The sequence below is a fragment of the Antedon mediterranea genome, chromosome 5 (assembly GCF_964355755.1).
Source record: "Antedon mediterranea chromosome 5, ecAntMedi1.1, whole genome shotgun sequence".
Classification (NCBI taxonomy): Eukaryota; Metazoa; Echinodermata; class Crinoidea; order Comatulida; family Antedonidae; genus Antedon; species Antedon mediterranea.
This window is the reverse complement of record NC_092674.1, coordinates 26,602,611-26,620,729: the sequence shown is the minus strand read 5'-3', so window position 1 is coordinate 26,620,729 and position 18,119 is coordinate 26,602,611. Positions and strand designations below refer to the sequence as shown.

The following is an 18,119-nucleotide window of genomic DNA, read 5'->3' as shown; positions in this document are numbered from 1 at the left end:
ATGCAAGTTTTCTTTTTCGTACGATAAATGAAGGAGACCGTGTTAACAAACCATGACAGTTGTGGAATGAAAAGCTTGCTAAATTTATTTTAATGTTTTCTCTTAATATAATTCATTATTACTGAATGATGTCTATTTTTTTTAATATATATTTTTTTTATCTATTTCGCTCTGCTTTTATACATCAAGTCAAACTCACAGATTATATATTATACACATTAATATTTCAAATAATTTATTGGGTTTCTTTCCCCAGTTGTAAGATTTGGCAGATTAACATTGTTTTCAAATGTTGAATTAAGTATCATAAAGATCTGGCATGTGATCAAATACACAGTAAATATTAACCATATAGTATCATGCCTGGTTTAAGTATGCCAAAATCTAAAAAAACAAAATTCAGGATAAATCTTGGTTACTTAAACTTGAAATCTAGGCCTGAGGATACATTTCCTCTGATCTCCATCGGGAATTAATGATCCTTATGCCAACTATCTGGTCTTCACTCAAACAAGACTCAACTTTCATTTTCTGAAATTTAAATACAAGTATTACTCATTTTCCTGGGAGGGCTTTAATCGAGGGGCGGGAGTGCTTTATTTGAGTGTGGGAGTAGTTTATTCGAAGGGTGAGGGTATCTTTGAGCAACCCTCTGTGCATCTGATAATAGTACCTGCAGGCCTAAGCATACTACAGTACAGGGATACTGTACCCCATTTTGTAATACAGTGTACAACATGGTTTATTGTCACTGTTTTGATAATGGGGATTCTTTCTTAAAGTGTAAATAAATAAAATAATTCTTTATTATATTGAATATTACTTTATTATATTGAATTTTTCAAAACAAGTTAGCCAGCCTACCTCCTTCCAATTTGTGACACTTGGCTCCAATGTTTCCAGATTTCTGCCACTGGAAATAATAGTTATTGTAATAACATGCTACAGGATCCGGAGTTGCTTGATTTTACCTTTCACACCAAAACACCGGGCATGAACTTCGGAGTGTCTCCGGAGTTTTGCTTTTGGTGTGAAAGAGGTAATAGAGAGGGTGAAAGGAAGTGCTAAACTTTATCTTTTGCATTGAATTTGCAGGAATTTCTCAATGCAAAATGCAGCAGGTTTGGCTTTCTGTTGAAACAGTTCATAATCTTTTATTTTTAATTCCTTGTTGTGTTTCGTCTGCTCTTGGTCTTATGTGCATTGTAGACTGCCAACACACAAAATGCTTAAACTTGTTGGCGTAATTTTAGTAAGCAAGAAAATAAAACAAGTAGAAAACAGAAGACATATTTGCACCTTAGATTTTTTTTATTTGTTTGAATATGATAATATGGGAAATAATAATAATAATAATGATAAATATTGCAAATTACTTATAACATACATTTATAAAAGTTTTACAGAAATCCTAAACCACTTCTTTTACTTCACTAAACTTATTACCCTAATTTAACCCCATCTTTACCCTTTCCCCGCACCCCTTAACCTGCGTAGTTTATATATAGCTGCAAGTAGACGAAAAACACATTACAAGTGAGGTAGAAAGACTGCTATACCCAGTTAATTCAAGCATTTAAAGTTTTACTAAAAGAGTGCGAGTTCCCGGGGCAGCAGTAACAAAATTAAATAATAAAACAGCAAAATATATATTTAAAAAACTTCATCGTAGTTAATTTCTTTTTAGAGAATTAGGGAATTAGAGCAAACTAATATTTGAAACTAAAATAAGAGAAATATTGAAAATAGTAATAAAAGAAGAATGCAGCCATTTACTGTATAAGATAATATATACATCACTTTTTATGAATTTTTACATGTTTTTATGATGGGGAATTGTTATATTTGAATTACAAATAATGTAAATTTTAAAGAATGTTACGGATACATTGAGTAACTTTACTGTATTTCTTTATACCCTGTCTGCAAATCTAAAAAATATTCTTCCTACGCAACGATGGATATTACAGGTAAAATCTAGAAAGAATGTCAAATTATCAGATATCATTTCTCCAGAACCAAAAACAAGCACCAACAAAATATCCACTCATATTTGTTTTAAAACAAAAACATAGTTAATAAAAAAAAAATATATATATAAAAATAAAAACAATAATAGAAGAGTATTATTACTCAGTCAAACAACTTGAAAGACTTAATTAATTGTTCCCACAGAAAATAAAAATGTAATATATTTCTCAAATTAATTCATCTTCAAATACATTTTTAAAGAATTATATATATAATAATGTTTTAAGTATGCTTTTAAAGTATTAACTCCAAAATTGAACAGTCAAAAAATGAACTTTTTCTTCAAACCAGAAATTGTTAACGTCCTAATTATTTTCTTAAACTCTGTTTTATTTTTCAGAGTAATTACATTTACTAATTTTATGTATTTTTCAAACTAAACAAAAGTATTGAAATTAGCTATACCACTATTAAATATATTGATATTTTCCTTTTTTATTCAATGTTATTTTCTCAACTTTTAATTAATAAAGATGATTAAATTGGATAAAATGCAATTATTATTTCTGATAAAGAATTACTATTTTTTTTTATTACAAATTGTACTTATTTTCTGAATTTAATTATCGTTTTAATTATCCAATATCAAACCTTAGAAAAATATATGAACTATGACCTGTAATGTCATAGGATTGGGTATTAGTAGCACCTATATTAACATAAAATGGAATGGGCTTCATATCTTTAATTGATTTTAACAAGTCATTACAGTATTTTGACTTCTTATCATACATGATCAAGACATGCTATTTCTAAAAAAAAACATGTTTCTTTACAATATTATTACAAACAAAAGTTTAACAAAAATTACATTTAAAACATTCATTTTAAATTAAAGGATGGTTATAATATGAGTTGTTAATTTAAACAAAATGAAATTTTAATTGGATATACATAGTTTATTAATAAATCCAATTAACAAAGTATACAATATTCTTTATACATTAGTAAATAATGTCATTTTTTCGACTCTATTTACACAACTATAGACATATGTTACAATATTTCACACTGTGTTTTAAGGTACATTTTTATACCAATGGTACAAAAGTCTACCAAAAAAATGTAATCATAAATACTAATAAAAATATTCGTAATCAAAATAAATTATCCACATTAAATACAACGCAAATGATTCGTCGGATTATCTTCGCTTGATAAATGTATTTTTTGTGTTCTGTGTTCGTATAAAAATAATATTAGGTAACTACTTATGAATACAAAGACCTTTCTTTTGAATAAAATATTTTTTTTTCTAATTTTTTCTATAAGAAACATAATTCTCATGATTTCTTTAATTGACAGTTTATTTACTTCATAAAAACCATCACACAATCACATAAAACAAAAATATTTTGCATCAATATTAAAATCGAAAGACAGCCAGTCATTGTATGTATATACAGTATATATTCTTAAACTTTTGTCTCGGGTCCATCTGCCGGTTGCGTAAATGAATCACGGATACGCGACACCATTGTAGCTAAAATATGTCCGAATGATTTGTTGTACCATTCTACAGTTCTTCCTTTAGTGTCCACGCGACACATGTACGTAATCTTGGATTTTCCTGATCCACAAGGATCGATGAGGAATCTGGATGCCAGAATTGTTCCGCGGATTCCACCAATGAGTGGAGCATCTGGATGGTTTATGGATGTCGAGACTAGAACGCAAGCTCCTTTAGGAAGATCAGTCCTCCACGATCTGGAATAACAACAAATTATTTTACCGTTAAGTCAAATGATACAAACAAAAAAAGCATTTTTAGTGTATACAATAATGTAGAAGAGAATTTTTCTGTTCTATAATATTAAAGATTATACAATATATATAATAAACAAAGTATGTTAAGAATTAAATATTAAAATCAATATTATGTGTTTTGATCAAACAGTTAATCATTTTTGGAAATTAAAATGAATTTACACGAGATAATTAATTTGTTGGCACCAATGAGATTAACGCAGTCTCCTTTCTAAATATTTCAAAAGGTCAGCAGACCAATCATGTGACAGAAGGTCATTTTTTTAATGACCGGCATGGGTGGACAAGTATTACCGTGTACAAGTGATCGCATAATCTGGTAGGCATGACACTAACATGTCGCGCTAACTTAAAAACCCTCAATAGCAAAGAGAGCTCACTTAGAGGCTTCCGGGCAACTTAAACCGTGATAAGAATCTCGTATTCTACTCATAGCATCTTCGTTTAATTTATAATTAGGATGGCAACATAGTGTCTTGAAGAGCCAGGATGTTACGGGCTGCAAGTTCACGTATTTTACCAAATGCCCTTGACTGATTAAAATGACTCAATAATGTTTTTATCATATTAACTTTTTCATAATTAATAAGCTATATTCTATTTTTTTACCATACATGCATGTGGCAGAGTGCAATTATAAAGTTTTGGTTCGAGCCTCTAGAGAACATTACTTATTACTATTAACATGAAATTATAATGGATTCATTGAAAATTAATTAACTACTTTTTAAATAGTTGAACAACTTTTATTACATTTTACATCATTTAAATAAATTGTTTGTGTCCTGTATTTAAATGGAGACAATTTAAAATTAACACTTATATAGCGCACATTTAGATATAGCAAAATTATTATAAAAAAATATTATATTAAGAATTAAAATTTGAAATTGTTATTTGTATTAAATTGTTATCTTTCTAGTTTAGTATAATATTGCTATTATCATAATTTTCCTTATTATAACAATTTTTTTGGAAAAAAACATTTATTGTTATGAAAGTTATTAATGACTATCTTAAAATGTTTCATGTACCAATAATTGGTAAGGCAATACAACGCCGCTGACTCACCGCCCAGGGGATAAGTTCTTGGCAAACTAACCGTACTAAATGACATTTCCCTTCTTTAAGTCTTATCTTAAGTATATGTATATAACAGTGTAACCACAGTGCTCAAGTCGGGAGCATTCTGTCAGCGCAGGAACAGATGTAATAATTCCAAAGCGCGTTTTATAATGATAAAGCAGTTCCAGTTAGCGCAATAAACCAATTAATTTGTGTTGGTAAATATTGTAATAAACTGGATTGGCATTGGTGAACCGTATTGGCATCGGTTCTCAAAAGAATTACCCTTAATTTATATAATTGTTTTCAAATTGACAAAGTATAATGGCATTAGTATAGACTTCCTAAGATTTATGAATTGGGGGTTTTAAATATCAAAACATTGCAATTATATATTTAGTTTATTTAATTAAGTATTTTTGTAGCCACCATTATATTCTCAAAATTACTTTGGGAAGAATTGACTTATATATTATGAAAGAGAGGGACAGACAGTCCAAAATTTTAAAAAGTTATTTCCATTAAAACATTGTTAACCATAATTTTGATTCTGAAGTAATATTAAACGCATTTATGAATAAAAGTTTTTAAAAACCGAAAAGATGCGTGTTGCGGCCGGGCCCCTGTGTATCCGTCTACGTAATGCATTACTAAAACAAGTTTGTGTTCAATAGGACAAGGTTAAAGTTATTGATTCCGATATTAAATAATATTGCATTTTTTATTAATCATATCCTATCCTTGGAGTAGATATACTTTCATTTTTATCAGGACCAGTTGTTACTCAGAGAGACACCCAAGCTTCCTCGGGTCACTTTTATGATGTCTACATGTTGACTCATGTTACAAAACTGTGACATATAAATGTCCCAAACTAGACCAATATGATGAATGTACAGTATGTGACAACGTATCAATGGTAAATGATCTATGTAAATATTAAACCATGTCTTTCTTTAAATACTTAACCTTTTTTTGTTTAATGGGTGATAACCTTATAACATATCAGTATGAAGTATTTTTTTTATTTACCTCAAAACGCAATAATCTCGGGTTGGGTGTGGTGCCATCGAATTCACTACGTACTGATATACTTCAGTCTGATTGTTTAATTTTTCAACGACACGCCATTTCAGTAAATCTTCATCCCATAAATATCTACAAAAAAAACCAAAAAAAAAACGGGTTGTCAGAATAAATGCGACGAAAGATTTGCTCAAGAAACACTTCATTTACATGCACTTCCATCCAGCCTTATCATTCTTCTGCACGATGAACGCATAATCGTTGATTTCTTGCAACTTAATCACTGTATTTAACTGGTTGTACACATTTGTTATGTTGGCCTCAATCACGTACCCTGCCAATGTTTTAAATTCGGTTTCATGTAATTCTAAAATTTCGTTAAATTTTTTCTCGATGCAGCTGGAGGCAACAGATTGCAACTGTTGCCCCGCGTGTCTAATTCGTATCCTTTTGTGTACTTGTGTCCAAAAAATAATAAAACACTATAATATGTCAACCTAGTTTATTGTTCAGAATCAAATATATAAATTAAGACAATTATTTCAAACAGCCACTCATTGATCATTCCACCTAGTTTTCATTAAAAACAATTATTATCTAATAAAATACATTTGTGTAGGAATATCAAATTAGTATGTATTACATTTTGCAAAGACAGAGGAATAACTAAAATTTATTTTAATTTGTAAACCCCGACAAGGGAAAGACAAAACATACGAGATATCATAAAACGTTTCTTTAATAATCAAATTACCTTTCGTTAATAATACGATGCAACAGCTCTAATGGTGGCGCCTCAACTTCCAACGAACATTTCCAAAGTCGGAGGGGATGTTCATCACCGACTTTTTTAAATGCTACATCGACGCCCTCTACGGGTGCGCATGGAATCCACCCTTTGAATTTTTCCCTCGATTCTTTCAACACTCCTTGTATGCAGCTCTCCATATAGCTGTTATAATCAGCTGTTTCGTCAAATTTCTTTCGTCCGAGTTCTTCCAAGGTGACTGGCTCCCCCATGTCGATATATGAAAAGTGGCATTTCGTTATCGTCTCCTCCGGGACCTGAAAAATAAACGAGAACATGACATTTAAAGGGATTGAGACACTGGGGATGTACCCCAACGCTGATAGCAACTGTTTAATATGACAACGAAGGGAAACCACTTGAATTCAACAAACAAAGGAAGAAAGTCAGTTCCGTAGTTTCAACTTTAGAACAACTATTAAAGATCCATGTATAAGCATAGTATAATATTTATATTATTATTATAATGTTTATATTATAATTATAATTATTATAATATTTATATAAGATTTCAAATATGTTAATAAATAAAAACCACCACAATGGTGTTTTCTTTTAAGCATGTTTTGTTTTGCAGTACTTATATGAAACATATATAATTGCAATAATCCTAAAAAAAATATTCATAATAAAATTAATTAAAAAAATAAAATAAAAAAATTGATAAATAAAAAATAAATAAATGTAATATGTACATTGATAATTTAATAATAGTTATTAACAGTTTTACTTAAAATAATTTAAAAATTAATTTATGGTAAAAACCTAATTACTTTGTCATTTATAATTTGAACACTGCCTTTACCCATAAAGATAAATGTACACGATTAAAACAGCGCAAATTTATCAAAAACAAATTTGTTGTCCAAATCAATATTCTTGAAGTTGATATCAAAGATAAGTAAATTTGATTTAAGAAGGGGAGGAAGATTTTATGAACATGTCTTAAAAATTTGCAAATGTTAAATGAATTTAGCAACGCTAATTATCTAATGGGAACTCACGCATATAATTATGTAATTAATTACTGCAATACCGCTACATTTTCCTTCAAGTCAGGATCTGACGGGAAGCGTGTTGTGAGTCATAAAATTCAAAGCGTAAAATTAACTAATTTGTAAATTATGTTGTAGAAAACATACTTCCATAAGCATAATTAAAATAGCAGTTTCATATTCATATCATTATTAGTTATTAATATGTGTTATTTAATTTCAAAATATCTGTACGATAGTTTTTTTTTGTCAATGGTATATTTTTAAGATGTGCCTTATATTCTTGCTATTAGAAGATTGTAGTCTTAAGCTCTGTCTACACTATCAAACTAGTTTGACAACAGTGTGATGTGCCCATATATGTTAGTGATATGCCAATATATGGTGGTGATATGACATCATCATGTCCATATATGGGCACATCACATTTTTTTGTCACATAAAGTTTGATAGTGTAGACAGAGCTTTACTCTTACCAAGAAATAGGAAATATTATTTAAGAAAATTAATGTGAAAGAATATGTATGATAACAAACATGACAAATATAACATTTCAAACAAGTTTTAGTTTTTCAAATAAGCATTCATAAACTGTATATGAATGTTATATACATCCATTGATCTTCATTGCATAACAAAGATAATACTTAGCATTAACAAATACAAATGTATTTAATTAACCAATAAATAAACTAATTAAGGGAATAAAGGGAAACAACTAACTACTGCGTTAATATCAGGAAGCAATAAATCAATCACACAGACAACATTATTACAACTAAAAAACATTATAGTTACGGATAAAGATATGTGATTTTATTGGGCATTTCCAAATGAATTTGATCCAGCTATTGCATGACACACGTATCAAACAGCTTAATAGATTTCCTTTCGAGCAAATAGGGATTATAATGTTGAAGGATTTCAGTGATGGGATGGATTGGAATAATTATCAAAGAAATTATCAATAAATTAATTATGGTTATCGGAGAACAATAGGAAATAACCGATAACAAGTTGTAGCAAATGTGGCGACTACAATGTGTATGAAAATATTGTGTTTTTCGATGAATAACACTTCTGTTTTTTTTTCTCTCAATAAGAGTAGACATATAGAAATTTGTTGGGGGCAACGTCTTAATAATAGGCTATTTACAGTTTATCTCTATCCACAACATTTTAAATATACTTTCTTTTTCTAAAGTATACTTACCATGAATAATTTCTTAACTTCTTTTATCATCAACGTTAAACACTCATTTGCTGCAATGTTATCTGAAAGCTCTCGTTGCTCAGGCCGTTGCGAAAAGTTTTTGCGTGTGCGTCTAGGACTTGTACCGACTTGTTGGTTTGGGGACGGACTGAGGTGGAATAGGGATGGAGCGAAGCATACAGCCAAATTGTATGGCGTCATCTGAAGAAGTGAGAAAATAAATGAAATTAAATTATTCTATATATCCATCAGTTCTGTTCATCTTCCTAAAATTGTCAGTAACTTCCATTTATATTTTCTTCATAATTTTTCCATCCTAATTCGAGCCGCACGTTCCACATATCAATAAACGCAATGCAAGTCTTTTCCCGTGCTGGCATAACCTAATTAAACGGAATGATTGATGCGGATATTTTTGGTTCTGAGGAAGCGGCAACTACATGCGTATTATGCACAAGTCCCGAGAGATGAATCAAATTAATTTAGCATTAACTTTAGTTTTTTTCTTTTCTTATGTTTTTAAACTTATGTTTGTTGCACTAAAAAAAAACAGAAGAAAGTTAAAGACTGTGGAAAAATAAGAAATGGTAGTAGAAATTAGTCTAGTAATTAGGCAGCTAGTAGTGTGGTAGCTATGCTTGGCCAAGTCAGTTGGTGAGATAGCTAGGCTCATTGAAGTCAGGTGGAAAAGCATCTAGGTTTAGTCTAGCCAGTTAGTAATTAGCATTAGTTAAGGCAGGCTAGGGTAAGACAGTATATGAACTATACTAGACTAAATAGAGAGCCTAAAGCATGCTTGTAGGCTAGGTTTAATCTAGGTAATTGTATAAGCTTACTTGGTTTGTTTGTGAGTGAGTGGCAATGTCGCTGAGGAATAGCACCAAAGATTGCAAAACTTCTCTGTTTTCATCCGGTAATAACATAACTGCCGCTTGTAGCGCCGATAAACGCTGGTCTTTTGGCATTGCTAAAAAAAGAAGAAACACAATAAATTATTATTATTATAACAGTAATAAGAAGAACTTAAGGTGTTAATTCAATTCACCCAGGTTAATCAACAAATTCCCTTTTGATTCACAATCGGGAAAGTTTGGAAAAATCATTTTCACTTTGGAAAGTTTATAATGATTTTCCTAACCTTTTATATTTAACCTTAACACTTAAATTAGTTTTATAAAATTACTTGGAGCATTACATATCTGCTCTAATTTCTTTCATGTAGCGAAACTTTTTTTTCTCGGTTATACAACATCAACATCATTCTTATCTATTAGTTATGACCTTATACATTAAAAATCGACCCCCAAGAAGAGATTTTAAGGCGCTAAGTAACAATTTTTAGCCTTAATAGCGTCATATTTTAAGTGCAAGGCCGTTTGAGACCCTACTATGTTCTCCCAACTGGGTAAAAAGTTGTTTCTTTATCAAACACAATCTACTTTTCACACAAGACTACAAAAATGATTGACATAATTTCATGCTTCAAAAACCGCAGAAAATGCATTTTTAGGTAAAATATATTTGGTGTTAATTAGATCAGCCTTGAGTAATTTTTATATTAAAAATCATTTTCACTTTTTTGTTTTACATAATTTGCAATATTATATAGAAACATGTCATTTTTAAAATTATTTATTATTAAATTATTTTTTTTGTACTTACATGTGAAGATGCTGAGAAACGTATCGTGTAACTTTGATGTGAGCAGAGGTTCAGGTAACTCGCGGAAATACTGTTTTAACATATCGGCGACATCATACGCCATCATGCCTTCATAGTTAACATCTAAGAAAGGGAAAAGTGAATTATAATTATAAAATGACTTATCAATATGTTACGATAAAGTAAAGGTTTAAATAAATATCAAAATAATGTTGCATTGGTATCACTCATACATACAAAACTAATTCATTCTGACAACGCTACACGACTGCAAAACATTTAAATGTTAAAGTGATAAAATTCTTTTGTCATCTGACGATAAGATCTGCCAAGAATGTACACGACCACCATCCGAATGATGACTGCGATGCGATTAATGTCGTCACGGTAGTGTCATAACACAAATATGGCAATTGATGTCTGGTCAGGACACTGTGCGGTAAGGAGGGCACCAAGTGATAGTCGGTAGGACCCATCAGGGGGCGTGGATTTCTTTAATTTCTGTCTGTGACTTTTATTTTGATAGTGGTGATTCAATGGGTTTAAGTATCGTAGGTGATTACTTTGCGATAGTCTGCTTTTATAAGGTAAAACCACAAGGCTATTAAAACTGATTAAATAATATAGCCAACAAGTCTAAGAGATGTTTAATACCAAGACATAGACCACCAAAGATAAATGAAATAATGCAATGCTTGTGACAAAATCAACTATTAATAATCATTTCCAGAAATTCTATTTAATAGAGAAAAAATCTTCGAAATCTTTTGGATATGTAAATTTATACTTTAAAATAAAAAATATGTGAAATTAAAAAACATGTATAAAAATGGTCCTACTCTCTCAATATCTTAAGCTGACCTAATATTATATGATTTAATTTTGATATTCCGAATGTGTTTTCAAGAATTTTGGGGAGAGTTTCCAGTTTTCAGAAAGTCTGGTATTATAAGAGAATTTTGTTTATATCATTTTACATTAAAAATAACTGAATTTTTCAAAAACTTACCTATATTTGATTCATTAATCTTCTTTATTTGTTGTATCCGTGATCTCACTCCCGGTTTTCGGAAAATACCGACTGAATCTTTCGCCACTCTTCTTAAATACCTCATTGCATATAATATTGTTTGTGGAAGTGGCTGGCCTGTTTTCTGTAAGCAGTGAGACAGAGGAACACCAAAAACCTTTCGATCTTTGTAATCTGGTGTTTTTATTCGTTTCATAAATCGTGGCATCATCCTAAAAGATTAAAAAAATAATTTTCATTAAATATAAATTGATTTGTGTTTTTATTGATTTTAACAAATTTTGATTTACAGTGAAATACATGAATTGCAAAATACAGGAAGGAAACCCATTCTTTCTAAATCAAGTCTCATACGAGGCTTTAATGACACAGGTTGTGGCGCTGTATAGGCCAGGAGAACCTGTGACAGAATTTGAACCAATAACCCTGTGTAAACAAGCGAGCACCCACCCACAGTGCCACTACTCTTTAGGCTTTTTTCTTAAGAAAAACAGTATGAAAAATAATAGGAAATGGAAAAAAGTATAAAACTTGTATTTTTAATTAAACGACCTTCGATCTTTATTGACAAGTTAAAAGTTTGTTGCCTAAATGCTTTGAAATTAGAACAACAATTACAACTGACGGAAATTTATAATATTAATAATTAGTCAGAATCTTATCAATTTTTTACACTTTAAATAAATTTTAAATATTTAGTTAAACAAAAAAACAGTATATTTACTTTTGGATATCCTGTGTTTTATCATTAAAATATTAAAAAATGAATGAAATAATATTTTAATACGTCAATTATGTTAGTACACAAACATATAATTCTTTATATGGTCTTATTTTGAGTTTTAATTTTTAGATAAAATTATTGCAAAAAACATAATTTTGTGTCATATTAGACTGTTACTGTATTTCTTAAAATATTATTAAATTTGAGCAAGACAGTTATTAATTGTGTTTATGGTATGTACGGTATAACCCTTTAAAATATTTATAAAACATAGTAATTATCGTGCTAATAATCATTTTTGTTGAGCACATTACTGGTGACATTTTTGAAATATTATACATGTCTTGAGAAACAATCAAAGTAGCTCTATTAGCTTAAGGACATCAATATGTCATGGGAAAATGTTAAAGATATCATAAACTGACTAGAAGCATTAAGGTTAACATTTAGAATGTGCTGCAAGTGTTTTAGAAATTGCCTTATCCCCGGGGATCAGTTAACGCATTATTCATTTCTCATGGTATCTACTAGACGGAGAAAAAAAATAAATACGACACTATGATTACCCAAGGGCGGTTAACGCGGTGCTTTTGAATTAGTGCTTGTACTGTATTCCGTCATACTGATAGCCTAAAGTCTTGATACTTTAGAGTCAACTTTACAGGTTTATTTTAATCAGAAATTCATCTGGGAAGGTGTTATGAAATTGTATTAGGCAAATGAGGTCGTGCATTAATGTGGAGTATAGATTCCTGTTACCACACACAAACAATAAGATTGGGTTCGTCGGGTTTCAGATCACCGAGATCTACGTGCCAAAAGAAATATTAACGCTTTTGATAATGTATTGAGATTTACACATCAAATGTAACTATCCCAAAGGCAGTGACATATTTTACTCAAATATCTCAATTATAATGAAAAGTAAGATCAACAATGTGGTAAAAATATAATAATAAAAATGTCTTATGATTATTGGGGACAGGCCAAAATATTTTTATTGAGTTCTAATGAAAAGCACCCTTTTCCAATTAAAATACTATGTTTTTTAACCAAACAGACTATGTTATGGAAATGTCAAATGGTTAACTTTTCTTAAAATTTCATACCATTCATAAATATAAACAATAAACAGTATCCCTTCTTAATTCATAACCCATATTGATAGTATTTTATACATTACTGAATATAATTTTTTTTAATATATACCGTATAGATTGTTAAAAATTCAGATATCACAATAATAAACACAGTAAATAAAAATACCACAAATATTGAATACCCCAAAAATTAAATACCACAAATATTAAATACAACAAACATTAAATACCCCAAATATTACATACCACAAATATTAAATACCCCAATATTAAATACCACAAATATTAAATACAACAAATATTAAATACCACAAATATTAAATACCACAGATATTAATTATAATAAAAAACAACTCACCAACTCCAACCGCTTCGATGAGAAACCGAGTATCTTTCCATTAGTGCAGTTAATTTAAGTAACGATAACTTTCGTACGTACATCAATTGTCCAACCGACATGTTGTTGATCTGGAACGGCCTGGTGGGTAAAGTAAGAGTTCGGTCATATTTACGAGTAAAAGTTTTAGTATCAAAAACATCGGATTCGTTCCCTAATCTTAAAAGTCTGAGAAGCGATTGAATCTTGGAATAAGTCATAATATCCATAGTGAGTTCGTCTTTTACTCAACAACACATTAAACACCGTAAAACGTTTTCTAGTTTATAGTCCTGAAAAGTTTGTGTATGGTGAACAAGAAAGTAAAAAGTTGTTTAACTTTACTATACGCTCGCAGTGCTACTCTCTGAAGCTTGCTCTTTGAGTTTGACGACTACAATGACAACAATCCGCTACAGCAAGCAAGTTTTTAAACTCGTCTGCTGAGTGAGCAAATCACATTAGGTCTACTTCCTACACTGACACTTGAGCCTGCCATATAAGGAAACAGCCTGCACATGTGACTAGTGAGTTTCTTCAATCAGCTCACTAGGATTTCAGTAATGATTCCTACGATCGCTATGCACCAATTAGACGTACCTGTTGACGGTAGCAGAGGGGTGCCGTTTACGTAGGCATAGAAAAGAGCTATCTAGTAGCACACAAATGATTTTGATTGAAACTAATCTGAACATGATATAGTCTTACAATAAACAAAAGAGTTTCAATACACCTTTTATTAGTTTACCTTGACGCTAAGCAAAGAAACTTAACAGGACAGCGGTTCTTTTATCAACCGTCTTCGGCCCAAAGGGTAAACCGAATAGATGCCAAAGTATGCCTTTTGGATTCCTGATATCTCTTTACAATTAATTAGGATTTGTTTACATTCATTAATTTTATCCTTGTTTGATGTGGATCAGTATCATTGTAGCCAATTAACCGATTCGTTAGTAGCAGCATTCATTAGAACAAGTACCTAATTGTTCAGATAACAATCAACATACATTTAATTATAAGACGAATGAAGTTTTTATCAATATTTGTTTTTAATAATTAAGTTTACTCACTTGTAAATAAACATTGTTCTTATTCTATATATATATATATATATATATAGGTGTTTTTTTATTACTCCTTATTTATAGAGGGTGACCCTAAACAGCATATGCTGACAATCAATATTTAGTTAGATGATATTACTGCATTTCTTTTTCTGTTTTTATTTTAACAAATTTATTGAAAATAATACCAGATTAACGTTGTTAAACTGCAATTCTAAAAAGAAAATTTAAAAGAATTTATACTGTTTTACATATCAGTAAAACATGTTTCATAAATAATAAAATAAATTAATAAATTCATATTTTTCATAAATATTTTTGATTAAGATTTGATCATTGCTGAAATTAGTTTTCAAACTTCCCCCACACCCCAGGGGGATTAAGAAGGAATAGATATCAGGAAGTATAGCCTTATCATTTCATATCATCTTAATTAAGGATATATTTTTCAAGACTGTTAGTTGAAAAAACGGATGGCACTTCTCCGTTGACACCTACGTCGCAAAACAAAAAAAGTTTAAGAAACTAAAGAAATTGTTGATGACTGATTGTAATCTGAAGAATAGTCATAATTATTCATTAAAACAAATCAGAAAATTCTACAGTCGTAATAAAACACTCATACAAATTCGTCAAATGCACTTTTGCCAATTAAACAAACAAATTAAAACTGTCAGGACGTTTGCTCGGACGTTTGGCCCACGACTCAACGCGTACGAAGCCTGATTGAAAGCATCCTTAGCTCGCTATGTGATTAACGTTAAGCCGCAGATAACGATACGACACAAATTAACAGTCATGGCCAACAGTCAAGTTAAATACTAGATTTCCTATATTGGAGTCGTTCTTTTAATTCCTCTGGAGCCAGTGACTCTATGACAAGTGGTGAATCCCCTTGTTCCACGAGTCTACAATCACAACTAGGCTACCTCATTTCCTCGAAATAATACAAACATTATAATAATGACTCAAAAACACATATATACACATTAATGACTCCCTAAACAAAAAGAAAAAGTTAATTAATAACTATTAAGTTTTAATTACTTTTGTTACTAATTTTAGATGGTGATGTTTTTAATTCGTAACCCCTTTTATGGATTATATGATATCTACCCATAACTCATCCCCTAAGGGCCAATTAAATTCTAGCCTACCAGGATTACCAGTAATCCATCTACCACCAACAAGACTACTTCATAACCTCCAATACAAAAAAACAAATATCATAATCAATGCAAATTCAACTAATAAAACACGAGACTCGCAAACTACCTAATTATAAATTAAATTCTTTTGCTTTGAAATGATTTGAACGCTTCCTCATCGTGTCAGTGTGTGTCTGTCCCTTTTACTGCTCATCCTACCGTTTTACATCCCTGCGGATTACCAAACAAATCCAGAAATTTGATACACTTGTAGGCACAATCATTACGTCCATTTATAGCAGTTCATACACAAGTCATCGTAAATCAAAAGCTATATATAAAATTATCTAACTGTAAATGAACGTATCCAATTAAATTACAGGTATAGGACATCATACCGAATGTCATATGATTCCTTTAACGTGTTGTAAATTAATGTTATGTTTTAATTCTCCATTTTTTTATAATTAAATGAGACACGTGTCTAGTTTAAATTTATATATCCTTTGAAAGTATAGTGTAGAAGAGGTCAATAGAATGGTTTAATATGGTAAACAGGGATCAAAAACTTATATAAATATTCGGAATATGTATATATATTAATTTATAATTACTAATTGAGGATACATGTCTAGCTATATTTCAGTAAACCTTAATAGATAACCATGTGCCAGGTATATAAACGAGGAGGGGGAACAGGTGAGGAAGAAGAGGAATTTGGTTTTTACCCCTGTTAAATAAACTTGCCAAGTTTTTACCAGAGATAAGAAACCTATCCTTGACCTGTGTATCTCAGATAATGAATAAGTACATTGACCCCGATGGGGGGTAACACATCATTCATGGAACCATTCCAAAAACTTGCTAACTCATCTAAACGTTAAAAAATAAATGTCGACTAAAAAGATGGTGTTGGGGTTAGAAGGGGTCATGTTAAAAAGCATGTGACATTTACAGTAGTTAAGAACACTGAAATTATTCCACTTAAAAGCTATCTAATAAAAATTAGAACTTTTAGTTTAGTTATGTCAAAAATGTGTTATATAATTTTAAAAAAGCTCTGCTTGCAAACCCACACCAAAAAAAAATTAGATTATACCAAAACATGTAATTATAAAAATGTACAACTATTTAATTTAAAATAAAATGTCGATACAGTATGTCAAAGTTTGTAAGAAAAACTTAAAAAACTGAATAAAGAATCCTATTTTTCCCGGATTAACTAGATAGAACTGTTTATGCAATAGAAAAGATGAATATAAGTTTTAAATTAAATTTTACTTAATAATTGACACAAAATTATACCCACTGGACATTGCTGGTCACATCTTCAATCGTGTCACAAACAAGGTTCCAAGTATTTAAGACATGCCGAACTTAGAAATTAACTTTAAATGAACTGCATTAAAAGGTAAATTGAATAATAATCATTTTAACGGTAAAACTCATCTCACCTGTTGGAAAAAAGACAGAAAGCATATCGGAGTAGAAAACCGTCAAAATATGTAATTGACGCGAGCTTCAAAAGAATTTCCTGTAAAGCCTATTGTTATTTCTCATGAGAGTTCATAAAAATTCCGAAATTAATATTCAGATGAATATGACAATACGCACTTACTAATGCAATCAATTTTTTGTGAAATATCTCAATTAGGACATACAGTAGGATTAGTTTTGTCAGAAACAATTAGAATTTTCGCCATGAGACTATGAACTGGAATTTTTGACAATGCCTTGGGGTCGGTGAATAACAGATATAAAATTATTTAATGAAGGCAATGACGCTCATATTTTGACACATTTTTGAGTGGAAATTATTTATTTCTTAGAATTTGAATTATAGGTGTTAAACAAAGGCGTTTTATTGTACAGGCTTTCACACTGTTAATTCTGTATATAATTTGAATATTCAAATCAGCTTCAATAAAAAATGTATCATAGAATTTGGCTAGCAGAACTGACAGAACGTAATAATTAAAATTATGTATTCATTTCAGAATCACGTAGCCGTCGCAATTACGAGAATGTCTGTTCCATGCACCTTTAATGAACGACTTCCCGCATAGGGAATTCATTTATCCAGTTTTCCTACGCGGACAATTTGCAGAGG

The 18,119-nt window shown here is 30.3% G+C and overlaps 1 protein-coding gene across 2 annotated transcripts in view; it reads right to left on the bottom strand.

Moving 5' to 3' along the window:
- Nucleotides 1-1,297: 1,297 nt before the first annotated feature.
- Nucleotides 1,298-18,119, bottom strand: part of LOC140050161 (rho GTPase-activating protein 7-like) — a 104,947-nt gene continuing 88,125 nt past the window's right edge. For both annotated transcript variants that reach the window (XM_072095230.1, XM_072095231.1), the window contains 8 exons: nucleotides 13,780-13,899; nucleotides 11,577-11,809; nucleotides 10,568-10,690; nucleotides 9,742-9,872; nucleotides 8,906-9,106; nucleotides 6,644-6,954; nucleotides 5,896-6,021; nucleotides 1,298-3,738 (listed from right to left, as the gene is read on the bottom strand). In XM_072095230.1, coding sequence (XP_071951331.1) covers nucleotides 3,447-3,738; nucleotides 5,896-6,021; nucleotides 6,644-6,954; nucleotides 8,906-9,106; nucleotides 9,742-9,872; nucleotides 10,568-10,690; nucleotides 11,577-11,809; nucleotides 13,780-13,899 — 1,537 coding nt within the window. In that variant the 3' untranslated portion in view covers nucleotides 1,298-3,446. The remainder of the gene's footprint in view (nucleotides 3,739-5,895; nucleotides 6,022-6,643; nucleotides 6,955-8,905; nucleotides 9,107-9,741; nucleotides 9,873-10,567; nucleotides 10,691-11,576; nucleotides 11,810-13,779; nucleotides 13,900-18,119) is intronic.